The sequence below is a fragment of the Chiloscyllium plagiosum genome, unplaced genomic scaffold (genome assembly GCF_037043375.1).
Source record: "Chiloscyllium plagiosum isolate Xiang-an unplaced genomic scaffold, Cpla_swu_hap1 HiC_scaffold_39, whole genome shotgun sequence".
NCBI classification, from domain to species: domain Eukaryota; kingdom Metazoa; phylum Chordata; class Chondrichthyes; order Orectolobiformes; family Hemiscylliidae; genus Chiloscyllium; species Chiloscyllium plagiosum.
In genome coordinates, this window is record NW_028270177.1 from 25,713,740 (window position 1) to 25,736,031 (window position 22,292).

Consider the following 22,292-nt stretch of genomic DNA (forward strand, 5'->3'; position numbering starts at 1 on the left):
ATTTACTAACATGGAAACTGTAGAGTTGGTAGAAGAGTTTATTTTGTTTTTAGCTTATTTTCAAATCACAGTCAAGTAGCATAAGTCAGTGATGGCAGTTAGTACTGTGATACAGAATAAAAACACAGATGAGTGGTAATCCTATCAGATTTTTGTTTGTGAGGTAACTCCAGTAAAACAAAAAGTAATGTACTGTTCTCTAACCTGTGCCTCATAATTCTGAATGATTTTGTTATTAAAAGTAAGGCTTAAAATAAACATTTTTGCAAAATATGAGAGTGGATCAAAATCCCATCTCTATTCTGCTCTTGCTGGACTATTGGATCTTGATTCTGCTGATTAGAGTGTTGTTCTGTAGTTAGTGTAATGCAAGACCTGAAAATGACAAAGGCCAGTGAGCAGATAAGTGCTTAATGCAATTTTTTGATATTTTTCTATTCATTATTTTGTTAAAAGCATTAACCTCTGCAAAGTAAATTTTCTATGAAAGTTGACTGAACAGAAGTAACCAAGTCAATGCTTGTTGGGAATAATATCAAGCAGGTTGACTATTTAACATGAGAACGCTTATTGACCTTGGAGTAAGTTATTTTAAAGGCGAAGTCTTCCAGGATAAAGTTATGTTTTAATCTTTTTTTCCCACCAAGTTTCTTACCAGACAGCAGCCAGTACGGCTTTGATATCAGACACTGCTACACCACCATACCGTAAATTGATTCACCTGCTGACTCTTCTATTTACTCGCATTTGTTACTATTATTAACACAGACAAAAGTTAAAAAAAATTAAGGCTGTGTATTAGAACAGCATTATGTTCAAAACAGATGTTATTTCATTATTTGTCTGGCGGCTTAGTTTGTGAATACTTGCTTGTGGATAAGACTTGTTCTGTTTTTCCAATTACTGGCCACTTGAGGATTGCTTCCAGTCTGACCTCTGTTTTCAACAGGTTACTCTCCTAAGGCCTTGGATGGGAAGGTTAGCTGTTTTATAAAGACCTGAAAGGGTTAATACTGAAGGGTGACATAAACACCAACCTACTCTGCTGATGTAATATCGGCTTGTGTGTAGAACAACTTAGAATCTCAAAAGAATGAGATCTAATATCCAGTCATCTTCAAAGCTGCTGGAACAATAATTTTGCTTCAGGAGTATGGTGGTGGCGGCACAGACAGTATAGAGAGCTGGAATTCCCATGACATTCCTCCACCTCCGCTCACCAATGTCTGCTTCGCCTACCCCTCCCCAGGAAACCTAATCTTCTTTCTCTACCCACACTTATCTCCGCTCAGAATCATGGGATTGCTTGAAGTCTGAGAAATTCTCACCAGTTCCAATGGATTAGCTAGTAGATGTTTGGGGCAGGACATGCATCCAAGTAAAAATCTCACCTTGAGCCAGTTAATATGCCCCAGAGCACTGAAATGTGGCAGAGTATCCAACAGCAACGCTGCTGCATTTCTCACCAACCTTTTAGCTGACCGGGCAGGAAATGACACTACCTGTGATCTAGTATACTGTCAGTATTGACATGTTACATAAATTAAGAGAAAGTGAGGACTGCAGATGCTGGAGATCAGACTCGAGAATGTGGCACTGGAAAAGCACAGCAGGTCAGGTAGCACCTGAGGAGCAGGAGAATCGATGTTTCAGGCATAAGTGTTTCATCAGGAATGAGGCTTGTGGGTCGGGAATGAGAGATAGATGGGAGGGTGGTGACATGGGGGGGGTGGCTGTAGCTGGGAAAGCGATAGGTGGATGAAGGTGAGGGAGAAGGTGATAGGTCAGAGGGGGCAGTGTTGGACAGGTTCGGAGGGCATTGCGAGTTGGAGGCTTGGGACTGGGATAATGTGAGGGATAATGGCCCCCTCCCCTCACCCCCACCCCACTCCCATTTATCTCTCAGCGCTGACCCACAAGCTTCATTCCTGATGAGGGGCTTATGCCTGAAATGTCGATTCTCATGCTCCTCGGATGTTGTCTGACCTTCTGTGCTTTTCTAGCACCACATTCTCGACATGTTACATAAATGTCTTGCAGAGTAAATTTACATTTTTAAATATGACTTTATAATTAGAAAAGTGAAGATTAAAATAATGGAAAAATATTTGTAGAAAATATATGTAAAAATGCCTAAAAAAGTCAATGCACAAAAAACATATATTGATCCTCTTTCATTGAACCTTAGATCCAAAGGTGCTGAGCAAGTTGATGATCGAAGATCCTCTGCAATTGGTGCGCTTTGATTTTAATCCAATTCGGAACACAAATGTCTCCTCAAACTACAGACAGAGAAACTGTCTTCAGAATCGTTATGTCAAGTATCCACCTCTCAACATGTGGGCACAATGGATTCTGGAGAGTATCCTTATTATGTTTTATGATATTCTTCAGGTTAAACTTAATTGACGTTGGTTTCTGTTTTACAAGAGACAAGTTAATATTACCTCACATGATCTGGGCCATGTTGTCCAGGAGGTTGAGTAGCTGCATGAAATCTCAAGTTTTTTTAAACTCTCATATTGTTATCTCACCAAGTAATTAAAAGTCCAACTGAGAGTGACTCAAGGCACTGTATTAAAGTTTCATCCACTTTCACTGTCCGATAGGAGAGATTGGTTTGACAGGTTCTGCATTCACTAGAGTTTAGAAAGATGAGAGGGGATATGATTGTATCACCTAAGGTTTTAAGAGGGCTTGACAGTCTAGACACAGGAAGGATGTTTTCCCAAAATGACATGTCCAGGCCCAGGAGTCGTATTCTCAGGATATGGAGTAGGCCACTGAATGTGAATCAAAATGAAATTGAGGAAAGCTCTCTCCACTCCACAGGTAGTGAACCTGTGGAGTTGTCTACCACAGATGGCAGTGGAGGCCAAGTCATTGAATACATTCAATAAAGCAATTGATAAATTTCCAGATATTAAAGGGGTATGAGAAAAAAATAGGAATATAGTATTTAAATAAAGTATCAGCCCATGATCAGATTTAATCATGGTGGGGCAGGTTTCAAAGGCTAACTGGCCTTCTCCTGCTCCTAGATTCTATGTTTCTATATTCATATCACTGTCAATACTGTCCTGAAATGCTAACCTAGAAGTGGTTGTTTCCCTGGGGTAGGTTTTGACCCTACAAATTTCTGACTAAAAACTGTGCCTTGCTAGATGCGAAGTGATACTGGATATGTCACGTCAGTAGACCCCTGGAGCATACCTGGGGTACACCTAGACTTGAAGAAGGGGGAAAATAGATTAAATGTTATGTTCTTAACAAACATTGAAATCTGAGGTGCAACATTTTGATTCACATTGCAAGGTGTTTCAGCATGTGTTTTAATTCTGGAGAGTGAACAGTTGCTATGTCTGGTTGAATATGTTTCCTCTGTGATACTTATATTCAATGTGCTATGGGCATACACCGCAAAGTGGAGATAAGGATGAATGTTCTTTCAGAAAACAGTAAATCGCTTTCTCTTTCAGTTCTGTGTATTTCTCATTCTGCAACTTTCGTCAAAGTTGTTATTGGGAACATTTTCTCGCTCTCCAACTCCCCATTGTTTGGTGAAGGATATTCCACAGTAGGAAATTTAAAGTTGCACCTTCAAAGCTGCAGATCACCTTCTTTGAGTTGTTGAATCCATTTCTGCTTCCCAATAGTTGGGTGGCTTTAAGAAGCACTTTATGAACTGTTAACATTAGATAGCCTATCATTAATCCTGACACATCATTCAGAGTATCCTAGGACCACTGTATTTTTTTCTAATTAGCTATTACAATCCAGTCAATACATGAAGAGAAATAATGCTGCCAACACTGCAACATAATTGCAAAGTCACACCCATACTGGGAACATATTCAACATGTTTGTTTCACTTTCCAGTGTAGTAGCGATTTCAACAAGAAAGTAACAGAACTTTTGAACATGTCACTTGAATAAGGTTTGAAAAAATGATAAATCAGAAAAATGTAACTCCAAGAGAAGCCAGTGGTGAAACGCAAGGGTGATATTTATTGTCCAGTGAAGAATAAGATGACAGTGTATTTGTGTTTTTACTCCTTCATCTTGATTATTAGCTTCTTAAATATGATTTTGATATTTTGAACAGTATTCAATTGATTAATTAGCTTGGGAAAAATATGCTGCAATTTTTCCTGATCAGAGTCAACCAGGTTCATTTTTCAGAAATCTTATTCTGTATCTCATAATCCTCAACATTATTGTATTTGGTGTTTTAGTAGGTAAGAGAAAGCAAATTTCTGCTCTTTTATTGTAGATTAGATACTGGCAATCTAGACAAATACAAAAGTAATAAAATTGAAAAGCAACTAATTAGGTTACAATTGGAGTTATGTCTTTTTCCAAATAGGGTGATGTGCAGAATTCTAATTATAATCTCTTTGTAACTATACACATATCTCCTCATTATTCCACAGAAACATTCTGTGGGTTACAAATTAAAAAAAACTATTTCAAATTCAGAGAAACAAGTGCTATAGACCAGAACTTTGGACCATAATTCAAAAATGAAAGAAATTTATTACCTTTAGCACTGGAACAATTGGGGTAATTTGGTTAGATCAATTTTCTACTCATTTATAGAAACTGAAATTAGTACATATCTCATGAGCATATTTCCCCTCTCCCTCATAAATAGCATGGTAGGAATCAGATATTTATGATATGCAGTCTCCCACAAAGCTACCAGGACAAATCCTCTTGATGTTCTTGCTGCCAGGAGAAAGATTCTTTGGTCACTTTTCATTGTGTTTCAATGTTGTATTTTATCAGCACACCACATCTTTCCAAAGGTATTTATAGTTTAGAAAGATTTGAAAATACCAGCTTATGTTCAGTTACATTTTACGGTAAGTTGTGATGGTAGAAATTAGTGGAACATTTCAAAATGTATTCAAAAATCTGGCTTGCTATATGTACAATGAAATAAACAGCAAGTTATAGACTTGTAGCATTTGAGGAGGAGTGTAGAATTGCAGGTAGATGTTTTGGTCACTTGATAAATTTTGTGCAAGTTTTTTATAATGCTATGTTGTCTGACTCTTTCTCAGATGTTGCTGACAAACCAGGACCAAAGTTCCATGCCATAAAAATTATGTTAGTGATCATTGACTGGTGCATTCTTTCAGTTTTGACATGTGAAATCATTCTCAGGTGGCTTTATGATTTTGTAAATTTTTGGAAAAGTGGCTGGAACGTGTTTGATCTGACTGTCCTAATTATGGTAAGAATCAGAATCCGTATCATTTACAAAACTCCATTAGACTGCTTTACATTTCCTTCCTTTTTTTTAGAAGCTTAACTTATACAGCATTTCATTATTGTTTCTCTCTAGTAGTAAATATCATGTAACAGATTAAAAGCTTGTTACTGGAAAAGAGTATCAGGATCTCCTGTAATACGGTTGAGAGTGAAACTGGGGCTGGAAAGAAGTGAGGGTTTAGGATGAGAGAAATTGAGCCAAAAGGATGGGTCCTTGATTTCATGTTGTGAAAAGAGCAGCCAGAGAAATGATGGGAACTGTTCTTTCGAAACAGAACCTTTTGATCTGCACAAAATTGTACAGATCTCAGTGAATGAACACCAATTATGTTCAAGGTAATAACAATGACTGCAGATGCTGGAAACCAGATTCTGGATTAGTGGTGCTGGAAGAGCACAGCAGGTCAGGCAGCATCCGAGGAGCAGCAAAATCGACATTTCGGGCAAAAGCCCTTCATCAGGAATAAAGGCAGAGAGCCTGAAGCGTGGAGAGATAAGCTAGAGGAGGGTGGGGGTGGGGAGAAAGTAGTGTGGAGTAGTTGCAGTGGGAGAGGGACTCCCTGAGATTCTTGTAGAGAGAGGAGGAAAACCTCTTCAAGGCAGGCATCCATGCAAGAGGATTCACAGTAGGGTTAAAATCAACTAGGTAAAAACAATGACTGCAGATGCTGGAAACCAGATTTTGGATTCCCTCTCCCACTGCAACTACTCCATGCTACTTTCTCCCCACCCCCACCCTCCTCTAGCTTATCTCTCCACGCTTCAGGCTCTCTGCCTTTATTCCTGATGAAGGACTTTTGTCCGAAACGTCGATTTTCCTGCTTCTCGGATGCTGCCTGAACTGCTCTTCCAGCACCACTAATCCAAAAACCAATTATGTTCACATGAACCTGCTTTATCAAAACTTAAAGTGTGTGCTGAAAACAATCATCATGTTTATTGAACACATAAATTGGTCTGATTCTTTTTTATAACCAGTCTCTAGTTCCAGAGGTTGTTAAAGGAACTCAGCTCAAAACCAGCATCAAACTACACTTCTTGAAAGTTATTCGAATCTTCAGAGCTTTACGTTCTTTGAAAATGATGAGAAGATTTCATCAAGTGCGGTTGATTTTATTGGCTATAACAAAAGCATTTAAGGTAAAGGTTTATTCACTGGCAACACTAATTGATGAAATGAACTTATGTACACAGCAAAAGTATCTTGCGTTTATAAAATATCTTACATTTATATTAAATACATATCATTTCTTGAAAGTTTCAATGACAGCATTTGATGGAATATTGAAATCTTACTTAACTTTGAGTGGTAAACTTATGACTTTTTGCTGTCTTCTCAACATTATGCTTCTACTGGTAAATTAATCCTTATATTAATAAAGTGCATAGTAATGCCTTAATAGCTGCAGACTTAAATACAGTAATCGTCTCACTGTTAGTCTCCTATCTCCAGCCTCTTGAAACATTGTTGCACACATTCTGTCTTGCTTTATGATTTGGAGATGCCGGTGTTGGACTGAGATGTACAAAGTTAAAAATTGCACAACACCAGGTTATAGTCCAACAGGTTTATTTGGACCATTTGCACCATTACCATGATGCATTAAATTCGATATCATTGGGCTAAAAGTTTGGTTATCTTAGAACACAAGCACACTCTGCATATTTTCAAAGTTAAGCATGAAGAATCCAAACTTTAAGCCATGTATTAATCTAAATGACACCACATAAACATGCTGCATGGCTCAATAAGGCTCCATGTTTGTTTGAAAAAGCTAACCTCATAGAGTCATAGAGATGTACAACATTGAAACAGACTCTCCGGTCCAAACCAACCATGCTGACCAGATATCCCAACCCAATTTAGTCCCACCTACCAGCACCCGGCCTATATCCCTCCTCCAAACCCTTCCTATTCATAAACCCATCCAAATGTTGCAACATTTTAAATGTTGCAATTGTACCAGCCTCCACCACTTCCTTTGGCAGCTCATTCCATACACGTACCACTCTCTGTGTGAAAAAATTGCCCCGTCGGTTTCTTTTATATCTTTCCCCTCTCACCCTAAACCTATGCCCTCTTGTTCTGGACTCCCCAACCTCAGGGAAAAGACTTTACCTATTTATCCTATCCGTGCCCCTCATGATTTTGTAAACCTCTATAAGGTCACCCCTCAGCCTCCGACGCTCCAGGGAAAACAGCTCCAGCCTGTTCAGCCTCTCCCTATAGCTCAAATCCTCCAACCCTGGCAACATCCTTGTAAATCTTTTCTGAATCCTTTCAAGTTTCACAACATCTTTCCGATAGGAAGGAGACTAGAATTGCACGCAATATTCCAACAGTGGCCTAACCAATGTCCTGTACAGCTGCAACATGACCTCCCAACTCCTGTACTCAATACTCTGACCAATAAAGGAAAGCGTACCAAACGCCTTCTTCACTATCCTATCTATCTGTGACTCCACTTTCAAGAAGCTATGAACCTGCACTCCAAGCTCTCTTTGTTCAGTAACACTCCCTAGGACCTTACCATTAAGTGCATATGTCCTGCTAAGATTTGCTTTCCCAAAATGCAGCACCTCGCATTTATCTGAATTAAACTCCACCTGTCATTTCTCAGCCCTTTGGCCCATCTGGTCAAGATCCTGTTGTAATCTGAGGTAACCTTCTTCACTGTCCACTATACCTCCAATTTTGGTGTTATGTGTAAACTTACTAACTGTGTACCTCTTATGCTCGCATCCAAACCATTCATGTAAATGACAAAAAGTAGAGGGCCCAGTACTGATCCTTGTGGCATTCCACTGGTCACAGGCCTCAAGTCTGAGAAACAACCCTCCACCACCACCCTCTGTCTTCTGTGAGATCTAACCTTGCTAATCAGTCTCCCAAGGGGAACCTTGTCAAATGCCTTACTGAAGTCCATATACATCACATCTACTGCTCTGCCCTCAATAATCCTCTTTGTTACTTCTTCAAAAAACTCAGTCAAGTTTGTGAGACATGATTTCCCATGCTCAAAGCCATGTTGACTATCCTGAATCAGTCCTTGCCTTTCCAAATACATGTACATCCTGTCCCTCAGGATTCCCTCCAACAACTTGCCCAGCACCAATGTCAGGCTCACTGGTCTATAGTTCCCTGGCTTGTCCTTACCACCCTTCTTAAACAGTGGCACCACGTTAGCCAACCTCCAGTCACCTGTGACTATTGATGATACAAATATCTCAATAAGAGGCCCAACAATCACTTCTCTAGCTTCCCACAGAGTTCCTTTGGTACACCAGATCAGGTCCTGGGATTTATCCACTTGTATGCATTTCAAGACATCCAGCACTTCCTCCTGTGTAGTCAGGACATTTTGCAAGATGTCACCATCTGTTTCCCTACAGTCTATATCTTCCATATCCTTTTCCACAATACAACCTAAAGCTCAAACTGCACCACTTAAAGGCTTAATCAAACAATGACTGGAAGCAGGCTGTAGAAGAGCATTTGACGTACAGGAAGAGTAAAGATGGCACACAACGGCAGAAATCAGGCAACCCCATCCACATTTTCACACATTGCAGATGGAGCTAACATGCATCTGTATTTTCACCATCATTTTTCACTGTACTCCAACCTTATGCTTGTAACTTTCTCCTCTCAGATACTTAAGAACTGTCATTTTGTCAGGCAGTAGTGCTGATGCCCAAAGATCAAGAGGGCCAGGGCACTATCCTTCAATATCACCATCATTAAATCTCAGATTTGTAGCCATCACTCATCCACTGCTGCTGTGCACATGTTGACACAGAAGTGGGATCTGCAACTGGTAAGTCACTGGGCATGAGTGGCCTGGAGCCAGAGCAAGGCAAAACCATGGAATAGTAACAGTTCCTCAGAGGGTGAATTCACACCTCAGTGCTATATTTCACATAGCCCGATGATGAGAGATGGAACTAGAGTCAATCTTCAAGTGCTTTTGTAAGCATTCACAGAGTGACAGCTTATATGTATAACTCTTACACACCAATTACTTTCAGTCTTTAGCCAACAAGTGAATCCTCAGTTAATTCCCACGACCTAACAATAATTAAATGCAATTATTAAGTTATTGAGTTTTGTGCAGGTAATTCGAAAGGGGCTTTGATGGAGCAGCCCAAAATCGCTGTCTCGTAAATGCACTGCAGTGACTCCAGCAACTGCTTGAAATTTGAAATCTAGAGATCAAACTTCAGCTAATGGTGATTCTTGCAGCAAATGTCTGTCTAAGACACGTGCTGCATCCATAACTTCCCACATACTACCGGATGGATATTGTACTTGGTCAAGCTGCGCTCCCATACTTTAACTTTGACAAAATATTTCTGAAAGTAGAATCACTTACCAGTTAATCACCTGTCATCTTATTTGCCTGTGACAGCGTAAGAAACAAATACCAGATGGTGGAAAAGGTGCAAAAAGAAAGAAGCACATTCTCCCTTTCACCAATTTTCATCTCTCACCAAACAACTTATTACTGCTCATATGTTATATATTCAGACTATGACTCTTTGGGACACCTATGGTTTCATTGCACATGAATTACAAAACGTTGGTTTGCAGGTGCAGCAGATAGTTAAGAAGGCAAATGGAATACTGACCTTCATTGCGAGAGGGATTGAACTTAAAAACAGGGAGATTATGCTGAGCTCTGTAGGGTACTTGTGAGGCCACACCTTGAGTACTGTATACAGATTTAAAAATCACACAACACCAGGTTATAGTCCAACAGGTTTAATTGGAAGCACACTTGCTTTCGGAGCGCAGCTCCTTCACCTGATGAAGGAGCAGCACTCCGAAAGCTAGTGCTTCCAATTAAACCTGTTGGATTATAACCTGGTTTTGTGTGATTTTTAACTTTGTACACCCCAGTCCAACACTGGCATCTCCAAATCGTTGACAGATTTGGTCTCCTCACTTGAGAGAATGTCCTGCCACTAGAAGGGGTGCGAAGGAGGTTCAGTAGTTTGATTCTGGAGTTGAGAACATTGGCTTATGAGGAGAGATTGAGTAGACTGGGACTATACTCATTGGAATTTAGAAGAATGGGGGGAATCTTATGGAAACACATAAGGAAAGGAGTAGATAAGATAGAAGCAAGGAGGTTGTTTCCACTGTCGGGTGAAACTAGAACGAGGGGCATAGCCTCCAAATAAGAGGGATCAAATATTGGACTGAATTGAGGAGGAACGTCTTCACCCAAAGAGTTGTGAACCTGTGGAATTCCCTGTATAGAGAAGCAGTTGAGGCTAGTTTGTTAAATGTATTTAAGGCAAGGATAGATTTTTGAACAGTAAAGGAATTAAGGGTCATGGAGAGTCAGCAGATGAATGGAGCTGAGTCCATGAAAAGATCAGCCATGATCTCATTGAATGGTGAAGCAGGCTTGATGGACCAGATGGCCAGCAGAAGACATGTTGGCCATCATCTGCTCCTATTTCTTCTGTTCTTATGACCCTGTCCTCAAAGCTTGGTGGGTTTTGTTTGCATCCTTTCTGTGTTGGCTTTCACACTTAGAGTTTTTCCAGAGATGGGATCAGCGGGATTTCTCACTACAAAGGCATTCCACCTGCCTTGCCCCTTCCAAACTCATGGACATTCTGCGGGGCATATGGAAGTCCCATGCTCTCGAGACTTTCTCGAGATTTTTCTATTGAGCTATTTCGGATGGAGATTCAGCATTTGTGGCTGCTGCCAGACTTTCCAGTCCCTTCACCATATTCTTAATTACTTTACTATGGATATACGTGCTAAGACTTAAACAAATTCTAGATTTCCAATTATTCCAAAAAGTAGTGATTTTAACACACTTTGAATGTATGAAAGTTTTCCATTTACTCACTGAGTACTTCCATTAGTTTTCATAATTAACATAAAACTAAGGGCAGAGATTGTGTTTTACCTATGTCTGTATGTGACAAATTGATGATGAATTTTGTATCTATTCTAGACAATAACATTCATCCTGCTGTTGGTGTTGATATTTGCTCACATGTTTGCAGTGGTTGGAGTGTCACTTTTTCGTAGTTACACTGAATCTGACAAACCAGGACTGTATTACCATGCATCTTTTAGGTAAGTACATTTTAAAAACTCTTTTAAAATGACATGACTTTTATAAGATATAACTCTTTCCATATTTGACTCATTTCAATAAGGCAAGTTTCAGGAAGAACCCAGTTAAATGCAATGGTCTATTCAAGGATGTTCACAAATATGAGGATTTCTCTCTTTTTTTCAATATTCCAAGTAAAGGTAGAATTGACTGCCCTTACTGCTAAATCATGTGAACTATAACAAAACCAAGTCTTGACTGTTCATACTCCAGGTTAGGTCTACCACCAACAATCTGCAGTGATAGCCCTCTGCACTGTTCACATTATGTCTTAATGGCAAGCACAGGAGATTTCTGCAAATTGTATTGCATGACATTTCATATGCCAGCTGCACTTTGTAACCCTCATTAGGGAAACTGCTAATTCAAAGGTTCCTTTCAGCAGCTTTGTGTGCTTTGTGTTTATGTCTAATATAGTTAAGAACACTCAGTTTTATCAATGTTACAGTTATCAAAGAGGGTAATATATAATACCATCATTTCTGAATTGGACTGATATATAATAAGTGTCTTTGGCAACCCTTTGTAACATATAATTCTTGTGTGTGTATATACATATATATATAATCATTTGTGGGAGTTAGACATTGCTGACTAGGCCAGCATATATTTCCCTTTCAAAGGTGATGGTGAGCTGTCTACATTAATCACTTCAGTCCTTGAGGTGGAGAGACTCCCACCGGTAATGTTATGTTGTGAGTTCCAGGATTTTGACCAAGCAACAGAGAAAAAACAGTGGTAGAGTTCCAAATCAGGATGATGTGTGATTTGGCGAGGTATTTGCAGGAGATGATGTTCCTGCTGCCCTTGTTCTTCTAGATGGTGGAGGTCATAGGTTTAGAAGGTACTGTGAAATGAGTCTTGGTGTATTTCAATTGTTATTATTCATGTTATTATTTTCAGTTATTTTTGGCATTATTATCCACAGTGGGACTATATCTTCCGGCGCTATCCCTTTATTCAGGGAAAAAAAGCCTTGCATTTTTATAGTGTGTTCTACAGCTAGCAGATGCTCTAATATGCTTCATCACAAGTGTAGCACTAATCCAGCAGACATCTCACACAGAGCAAATGTACTATGCAAAATAAGAGCTTATATTATCGGTGTTAACACGTTAGCATTGGTTGGCTAAAAAGAAGCAGGAAGGGTGGGGATGCAAAACTGGGTCACTTTCAGGTTGGTGATATGTGATGAGTGGTATATGCTATAGGAATCAGTATTGGAACTTCAATAACATAGATGAAGGGACCGAATGTATAGTTCTTAAAGAATGTTTCAGAGTACTCCAGCTAAGGATACACTTCTCTACTATACACCGAAAGCAGGGCTTCACTAACTGTGGTTCTCTTGCAAGGCAAGATTCTGGGATCGCATACTCTGAGGCAATGCTGCTATCGAGCGCCAACTGAGTATTAACAGCTGCATGGTCCTTTTAAAGCCATGCTTATTTCAAATGGTAGGTTTGGCCTCAATGGACAAGTAATAACTTCTTTTGATTGACATATAGTTTTCTTACTGATATAATTAATAGTATCACTGGAAATGGCTTGATTTTGTACTTCATTGGCAGTAAAGTTACAATTCTGGCATTTTGATAGATTTCATTTCTCTGATGCAGAGGAGTTACCATCCAGTCTTTGTGAAATGGGTGTGGCAGGCAATAGCAGGTTAACTTGACAATCCTATTGAACTACAATCCAAGTTGGTTAGTTCAACAATTGATGAAGATAAGAACAGTGAAAAGTAAGAAGATGATCAATGAGGGAAGAAATATTGGGACAAGAAGTATATATTTTTGTTTGCTTTGATATTATGCAATCGAAAATAATTAGCTTTACACAAAAATGATTTTTTTTTTATCAGGAGTATCCTGCTTACATTTCAGACCCTCTTCCAGTTATTTACCTTGGACCATTGGTATGCTCTGCTCACCGACATATGGCAGGTTGATGAAGTTGATGTAATAGCAAGTGGGATTTATATAATGCTCTGGATCCTGATCGGTTCCTTCATATTCAGAAATATAATTGTCGGGATAATGGGTAAGCAAAGCGTTGTACATTTTAATTCAGCATTAAAGATGTTAAGAGGCTTGGTCCTTATTTGTTTATGTTACGCACAAAAAGTTTGAGTTTGATGTAAGGTTTGTGTTTTACATGCGTTTATTTTAGAGTTGGATTTTAAACTAGTGGCATATGCATTTTGGCTTGTGTATCTGAGGTGTTGTATGATTAAATTGTCAATATTTCTGGAGACACGATTTTTAAAATCAGACAGCATGAGAGAGTGACTTCCTTGGGTGACAATGGGGATTTGGTTGCATTGGGCAAGTTTCAAGAAGTGGACTAAGTAAACATTGAAGAACATTAGGTTGCTTTCGGTTTAGAAATTATTTTATGCTTAGAGAAAAACCCATAAATTGGAAGGTTTTCTTTTCAGTTTGTAGAAACCTGGTTGAAATAAGTAAGACAAATGAAACTGTTTCTCTTAGAGAAAGGAGCTTTTTCAAAAATATTAGGAAATAGGTTTTCTCAGTGTTAAGACTTCAATTTTAAAGTTTCAGATCAGAATTATTTATTTAGAACTCTGAAGGCATTATTCAATGCTGAAGAAGTCTAACCTAAAGGTAAGTGTATAATCAGGAAAAAGCCTATCAAACTGTCAGGACTAAGAATTGATAGGAACAGTTAAGTTAAACTTAAGGATGTGATACAGAACCAAAGATTTTGAGTACTGTAAAATGATAGTGTTGGGAGAGATGGGATTTTTTTTTTACTATGTTTTGAAATCTTTCAACTTGTGCTAAAGGTAAATAGCTTGGCTTAATCTATTTTATTCATTTTTCGTTTGTGTAATAATCTTATGTTCTGCTGTTTAAATCAAATCTGAAGTATTGAGTGCTTGTTTCAGTGAAAGACAACCTCATGAATTAAAGAAAACTAATAATGATCTACTTGGTCAAATTTCAGTCTGGGATTTGACTTGTACAGTAATAACATCAGCTTTGATCATAATGGGATCTGTAAAAACAGAAGGTGCTGAGGTTCTCTCCACTGTTTCTGTTTTCATTTCTGATGTCAAACATTAGCACCCCATTTGCTTTCTAGTAAAGAATACCATTGTTTGTATTACCCTGCTATCCTCTCTTCTCAGTCTCGAAAGCATGTGTCAGTTGATGTCATTATATACATCATCATTTGGGCAGCACAGTGGCACAGTGGTTAGCACTGCTGCCTCACAGCGCCAGAGACCTGGGTTCAATTCCCGCCTCAGGTGACTGTCTGTGTGGAGTTTGCACATGCTCCCCGTTTCCTCCGGGTGCTCCGGTTTCCTCTCACAGTCCAAAAATGTGCAGGTTAGGTGAATTGGCCATGCTAAATTGCCCGTAGTGTTAGGTGAAGGGGTAAATGTATGGGAATGGGTCTGGGTGGGTCGTGCTTTGGCAGGTTGGTGTGGACTTGTTGGCCGAAGGGCCTGTTTCCACACTGTAAGTAATCTAATCTAAAAAATTTCATTAACATATGCATTCTTATTCTAGTCCAAATGTGAGCAAGCTTGTTCCATGTAGAAGTTTGTGGGTGCAAGTCTCATTCCTCATACCATAGCCAATAATGTCATTTCTTACTTCAATGTAGCATTAATAGAGTATTGCACTGTCAGATATATGATCTTTTAGATGAGATGTTCAACTGAACCCTGACTGCTTCTGAGATGCAAGTTTAAAAAAAAAGCAGAAGAGTTCTTCTGGTATTCTGGCCAATTTTTATCCCTCAATTAATGTCATTGTTGTGTACAATTGTGAATGTTGCAGTGTGCAATTTGCCTCACTCATCTGCCAACATAAATACGGTGGTTATACTCTAAATGTACTTCATTAGCTGTGCAGATCTTTTTGGTGGCCCAAGGAGATAAATACAATCTATTTTCCCTTTGTTTGTACAATAAGATGGCACCTCATAGATTGAAGAGGTTTGGCAGATGCAATCGCATACCTTAATTCCTTTTCAGAAGGTCACCTAAGGAAATGAAGGGTGTCCAAAGCCAGGAACCAAGCTGGAACTCTGGGTCATCATGAGTAGTTATCCCATGTTATCATTCATGCAAAGGCATATTATATTCAATTTCAGATATTTCATGTAAAATACTTTATTGTGATAGGACTGATTGATGATTTTAAATTGATGCAACCATTTGACATTTGATGGGTCCAATTTATTACACCAAAAATGAGAATAATGCAAATGAAGAGTTTGCTTTGTGTGCAATGTATTCTGTGTTCAATATAATTGTAAACCATTTGGGTAACTTGCACACTTTAATGGACAATACTTTAATGGACAATAACAGAAACACTGCCCGCATAAGACTTAAGCTGATCAAAGTAATGTCTATATTACAATTTCAAAACTCATCAGAAAAGGTTTTCTGTAGTTTCAAAACATTTTTTTTGTTTTACCTGCAGTGAGCAATTTTCAGTCTATAAGGAAAGATCTATCAACACAAATTAAGCGACTTGAAGCCCAACGAAGAGCAGACCATTTTAAACTACAGATGATGCAGAGGTATAAGGCAATGTTATATTTGGGTCTGCTTGATATTGAATATGTGCAAACCACAGATCACATAAATAAGATACTGCATTGCACGTTAGTTTAAGTGGTTTCTTTCTATCCAAAATATGTCATGTTTTGAAATAGGTTGTTTTCATTGTTTTGGTGACCAGTGTTATTACAGGTCACTGCTGTCTGAATTGATACTGTTCTGGAGCACTCTCATCCACTTCAAAATTATATTCATCAGGAAGACATTCAAGTCTCGTAAAAACTAGCTTTGTAGTCTTATAGGATTTGTTCAGCAGTCAATGGATTAGTGACCTGCGAAATGCTATAAATCTCATCTGGCACATTTAGGTTACTAGCGCAGGTTTTAGACTAGCCTCAGCTGAAATGAATGTATTTTGTTTCATGTCTACTCTCTGGAACACCATATGTTTATTCTTCCTCTAATGTTGGGCTCCCAGCTTAATTTATCCACTTGGTATGTGTGTTATTCCATCACCTAGAGTCACCCTCATTTTTGAGGCTTCGTCTTTTTGGGACACCATTTTGAACCATTGTAATATAGATCCGAAAAGGTCATGAACTTGTACAAAACACTAATGTCTGTCAAACACTCACATTCACTTGATGTTCTATAGTCATCATTTAGCAGTCACAAACCATTTATCACCTTCAGGCCTGATGATGCCAATTATATTCCATCAACCGACTGTCATTTTCTAGGCTTGCTTTGCTTCTTTCTAGTGATTCAATGTGATCCAGTGCAAAGTGATTCAATGTCTTGCAGTTAGAATACTGCCTCCCCCGCACTGAATATTTGTGTGATTTCCTCCACAATATTTACAATGTGCCCTCTGACCTTGGCCCTTCTTCCTTTTTTTTCAATATGTTGTTTCTGTTTCTCAGCTGGTGGAAGTAGCAAATATCATAAGGTACTGGGCCTGATCATCTGTGAAAATACCACAGCTGCCATATAACATCCTGTAAATGATTAACATTATGATCTGCCTTCCTTACAACAATCATTCACTGCACGCATGTTAGAGCCCTCACCAAGATAGCTTTTAGTCCAAATTATACCGTTTTGATCCCTGGATGACACCCATTACATTCCAACAACATGTGAGGCCAAATTTAATTCCCATTGTCTATCTGGAGTTATATTCTGAGTTACTGCTGGCAGAGAAAGACATAGAAATGCCAGAATTTATTAATAGTAGTGCCATCCTAAAGCCATTCACTGCCACTGTTTAAAATGTAATCACTGTTGTAATGTAGTAAATATGGAAGCCAATTTGAGCTCAGCAATGTTCCACAGACAGTAATGGCTGGATTATCTGCTTTAATTAAGTTGGTTAAGGGATAAATATTGGGCAGGACATTGGGGTAGAAGCCTGCTTTGTTCTGTTTGGTTTCTTCATGAGATATCACCAGAGACCTTGGAATTGTTTTAGATATCATAATTTTTGTATGCAATTGTTATGAAGTGAGGCACTCAGATAGGGGAGGATAACAATTTAAAACTTTCTTGCTATTGTTACTGATTTTCAGGAGACTGAGCCCAGAAATTAGTATAAAAGATGTTCTGAACAAAGGGTAAGTGGCTTATAGTTCTTACTTAATATGTGAAAGTGAATTTCTTGTGTTAAGTATCAAAACATGACATTTGCAGAACTAGGAATATTATGTAAAAGGTGTCTTAGCCAAGAAATAGAAGAAAACTAATGTGAGATTTTGGATTCAGAAATTCAGATAAAACATGCTTATCAAGTACGAGTTAAGTTTTTTTTTCAATAAACATGAATGCTTGCAACTTGTCACAATCCTCCAAGATCTCGTGCCGTGGGCGGTTTCCTCCCACAGTCCAAAAATGTGCAGGTTAGGTGAATTGGCCATGCTAAATTGCCCATAGTGCATGCTGAATTGCCCATAGTGTTAGTGAAGGGGTAAACATAGGGAATGGGTCTGGGTGGGTTGCGCTTCGGCGGGTCGGTGTGGACTTGTCGGGCCAAAGGGCCTGTTTCCACACTGTAAGAAATCTAATCTAATCTAATAAATCTCAATTAAAATTACACTTATTTATCAGGGTGGCTTAGTACACATAATGTTCACACTTATACAATCCTTAATGGCATACTTTTACTATTGTAATATTGCTTCTCAAATTGATGCACTTTGTATTCTTGTCATTACTTCTCTCAATGCTCCAGCATATTCTGGTAATATTAGAAGGATTTCTCATCAGAATGCTGGGAAGCTATTTGACTCCACATGCCTTAAGTCACCATTATTGATGTTCACATTTAACGTTATTCTCACTGCCCAAAGATTAGTTTTTACATCGTACATCCAAAGGCTTGGAGACATTTTCATTCTTTGCACAGCTTAATGCAACATTGTTTTCATCACTGTGGTCCTTTTTACACAGGCGCTTTTTTTTTAAAGTGGTGATTAGCAGTTTTATTCATAAGGCTTTATGGTAACCCTTGTGGAGTGGATTATTGTGTTTTACAAGGATTCAGACACAATTTTTTTTCAGTTCACTGGCATCAATACAAGATATTTCTACATTTGTTAATATTGTAGCATCAACTGCATTACCATATTTCATCCAAGGAATAAAATCCAACACAGTAATGCTTTTACATGCTGCTACTGAAAAAACACAATATTTAAATTCTGCAATAGTTTAATGAAAGTTTAATTTTTTTTTGTAATGCACTGTACAATGACAGATTAGATTCCTTATAGTAAGGAAACAGGCCCTTCGGCCCAACAAGTCCACACTGACCCTCTGAAGAGTAACCCACCCAGACCCATTCCCCGACCCTACATTTATCCCTGACTAATGCACCTAACGCTATGGACAATTTAACATGGCCAATTCACCTAACCTGCACATCTTTGTGGACTTTGGGAGGTAACTGGAGCACCTGGAGGAAGCCCACACAGACACGGGGAGATGTGCAAACTCCACATAGACAGTCGCCCGAGGCCAGAATCGAACCCAGGTCCCTGGTGCTGTGAGGCAGCAGTGCTAACCACTGAGCCACTGTGCTGCCCTTGTGTTTGATTGTAATACAAAGGTAATGTGTTAATCAGAAGTCCAACATGCATCTAAAGGGGTCTTCATCTTTTATTTGCTCTTTTTGCCTGAAGTAGCCTTTTAAATTCAGTAACTGTGCATGAACCTTTTAAGTTATACCCTAAATATTATTAAATATAAATATTTGCATTATGTTGTTCACATAATTAATCACCACCATCAATCATTATTTTTGAGCATGTTGAAATAATTTCAAAATGCAACTATGTGATCCTTGTATTTTCACCTGGTTTAATAATCAGTTGATAAAAAGAAAATGCCGAAACAGCCAGCAAGCCATACAGCATTGATCTTTCCTACTGATTATTTCCAATATTTTACATTTCCCTTTCAGATTTCTAACATCTTCAGCTATTTTTATTTATCAGTTTAGTAGCTTCATAACTTTATTTCAAAAAGACAAAGCGAGTCCCTTAAGAGGTTTTTGTCATTGATTTTGGACAAAAAAAGTGTTTGCAGATTGCAAAATAACTGACAGAAATGACCCATTTGGTGCTGCTCCCTGCAGAATTGAAGCAAACCAGCCCGGAGAGTCCTATGTTCTTCCTAGATTAATTCTGAGTTTTCTAGATTAATTCTGAGTTTTCTAGATTAATTCTGAGTTGAGTGCTGTCACCGCCAGAAGTGCTGATAGACTTTTACGTACCTGGTCAAGGAAAGAGAAGAATCAGTCTACTTCTGATTGCCACTTTAAAGTGATTCCTGCTGGAACCTACAGATGTTCATACATCTGGGAAATGAAAGTTATATCATTGTTTAATTGAAATTCCATTTGGCTTTTCTTCCTGTTCAAGCAATTTCATTAAAAAAGAAAGTATTGGAGGAAGTTTAAACATTTGCTGAGTATAGATTGTGCTGTGTGTTATAATGACTTTTATGCAACCAACTGGAGCTCATCATCCAAATTCATGAAGAGAATTGAGTCTGCTTGGTCAATTACTTAGATCTGTTTTGTAACTACCTTCAGAAGATCAATGAAGATTATATAAGTCAGGAAAAAAACTATATTATAACATTGTGCACTACATTATTTTAATTTCTACTGCTCACTACATGCAGAGAAAGACGATCAGAATCTGACATAACTCATGTGAGTGAAATGGATTTTAAATCAAGCAGCCATGCGAGTCATTCAAGTGATCTGTCTTACAAAGCTGGTAAAGGTAAGAGATGAATGAAAACAAACTTGAAAGATTAATTTACTTTAAAACATACCATGAATTTCAAAAACACTGCATTATCGACTTTCAATTTTAACTTAACACTCTGTTTTTAACAATAAATATTGTTAACTTCCTTTTGTATTTTGCCTTCAATTTAGTGGAAATATTAGCACTGTCAATATGCATTTTGAAATGAACTTGTTAGAGGTTAGATTCTTGGATAAAGATAACAGAATCTGCTGGAAATATTCAGCGTGTCAAACAACTTCTTTAGAGAGATAAATAGTCAACCTGCTTATCCCCTTCCCTTCCACAGGACTTCTCTATGCAAGTGCAGAAGATGAACTACCTCCTCCCTTCCCACCATTCGGGGTGACAATTGTTCTACTTCATTGTAGATGCATGTTTTTCAATTTAGTATCCTGGATTTGCTGTCCATAATGTAGTCTCTTGTACACTGAGGAGAACAAATACAGACTGGGTAATCACTTTACAGAAATCTCTATTCAATCACAGGCATGGCCCCAAGTTTGAGGTTGCCTATTAATTTAATTCTCTTCTCCACTCCCTCACCTCTCTGTTGTTCTCCTATACTGATCTAACAAAACTTGATAGAAGGTCAAGAAACAATGGTAACTCACATTTATCTGACTCCTTTAACATAACAAGCTGTCTTAAGGTGCTTTATGTTAAATTTTAAAATATCAAGCTCAGTACTGCACAGAATACTCCAGGTACAATCTCACTAATACCCTGTGTAACTGAAGCATAACCTCCTTACTCTTGCATTCAAATTCCTCTTGCAATAAAGCATTACATTCTATTTGCGTAACTACTAAAATAAAACAACGATGCTGGAAATCTAAAACAAGAACAGAAATTGCTGGAGAAATACAGCAGTTCTGGCAGCATTTGTAGAGAGAAAGCAATTTACATTTCAAGTTCAGTTCTGAAGTTCACTATGGTACTGACTGCAGGATACTGGTCAAAGTGTGCCTCACTATGGTGCTGACTGCAGGACATTCTTCCCAGACTGCCTCACTGTGATGCGCAGAAAGAGATATTCATTTAGATAATCAAAAAATTGCTCAAAGAGTTGAATTCAAAGGAGGAGAACTGAGAGTAGGTATTGCAGAATATAAGCCAATGCAGATGAAATTATGGCCACTAATTGGGGATAGATTAACAAAGTGTAGACATCACGGAAGGGGCTGGAGAGTATTGTGGTGAGGAACGAGGTCATGACGAGATCTGAAAACTATTACAATCCCTGTAGAATTAATAATTCATGAAAATATATTTTATTTCTCAGTTAACAAACTTTTTAAAAATGGTACAAGATTTCAAGCTTTAAGAAATTTACTGTAATAAGCAGACTAAAAAGAATCGACAAACATTACTGAGTAGGCAACTAGTACTCATTGCACTTTTACCTTTTCTCTTATTCTCTGTGTCTTTCACTTTCTGTTCAAACCCTCAGGCAGAAAGCCTATCCACAACTACCAGTTTTAGTTTGGTTTCGGTTCAGGTGTAAACATTGTGTATTTTACTCTCAATGAGTCTCCTGCTTCCTCAGTCACCTCCCCCGATATACCCATATTACCCAATGGTCAGAGGCTTGTGGGTAGACAGAACTCATAACACATCAAGTGATTAAGAGGTTGCTTGGCTAGGAGCCAGAATGGGTCAGTGAGCATAGGGGTGATCAGGGAATAGGGCTCATTGTGAGTTGAGTCTCAGACAGTAGAATTTTGGATCACCTCAGATTTACAGAGGGTAGAACGTGGGAAGCCAGCAAGAAGTAGATTGATTTAGTCAAGTCTACAGGTGTGAATGCATACAAGACAGTTCCGGCAGCAGATGTTGGTTGATGTTTCAGGGATAAAAGTGGGGGTTTATCTCATGGTACCCAACAGCCTCGCATTTTCCAAGAGTATCCTGCACTTCAGACCCATATCTCAGGCTGTCTCCTGCATGTCCAATAACTTTGTGCTTTGTTTTTTATGTGCAGATGTCTTTGTGCATGAGCTTCCTTGCTTGTGA

The 22,292-nt window shown here is 38.5% G+C and overlaps 1 protein-coding gene across 6 annotated transcripts in view; it reads left to right on the forward strand.

Annotated features, from left to right (window-relative positions):
• LOC122541038 (cation channel sperm-associated protein 2-like) overlaps positions 1-22,292 on the forward strand; it is a 33,396-nt gene that overhangs the window by 1,844 nt on the left and 9,260 nt on the right. For 2 of the 6 annotated variants that reach the window (XM_087981463.1, XM_043677520.2), the window contains exons 2-11: positions 2,189-2,362; positions 4,170-4,238; positions 5,067-5,239; positions 6,256-6,417; positions 11,256-11,380; positions 13,285-13,463; positions 15,884-15,983; positions 17,532-17,576; positions 20,146-20,249; positions 20,566-20,730. In XM_087981463.1, coding sequence (XP_087837589.1) covers positions 2,189-2,362; positions 4,170-4,238; positions 5,067-5,239; positions 6,256-6,417; positions 11,256-11,380; positions 13,285-13,463; positions 15,884-15,983; positions 17,532-17,576; positions 20,146-20,249; positions 20,566-20,690 — 1,256 coding nt within the window. In that variant the 3' untranslated portion in view covers positions 20,691-20,730. The remainder of the gene's footprint in view (positions 1-2,188; positions 2,363-4,169; positions 4,239-5,066; positions 5,240-6,255; positions 6,418-11,255; positions 11,381-13,284; positions 13,464-15,883; positions 15,984-17,531; positions 17,577-20,145; positions 20,250-20,565; positions 20,731-22,292) is intronic. The other 4 variants (XM_087981462.1, XM_043677518.2, XM_043677522.2 and 1 more) reach the window with 3 other exon arrangements.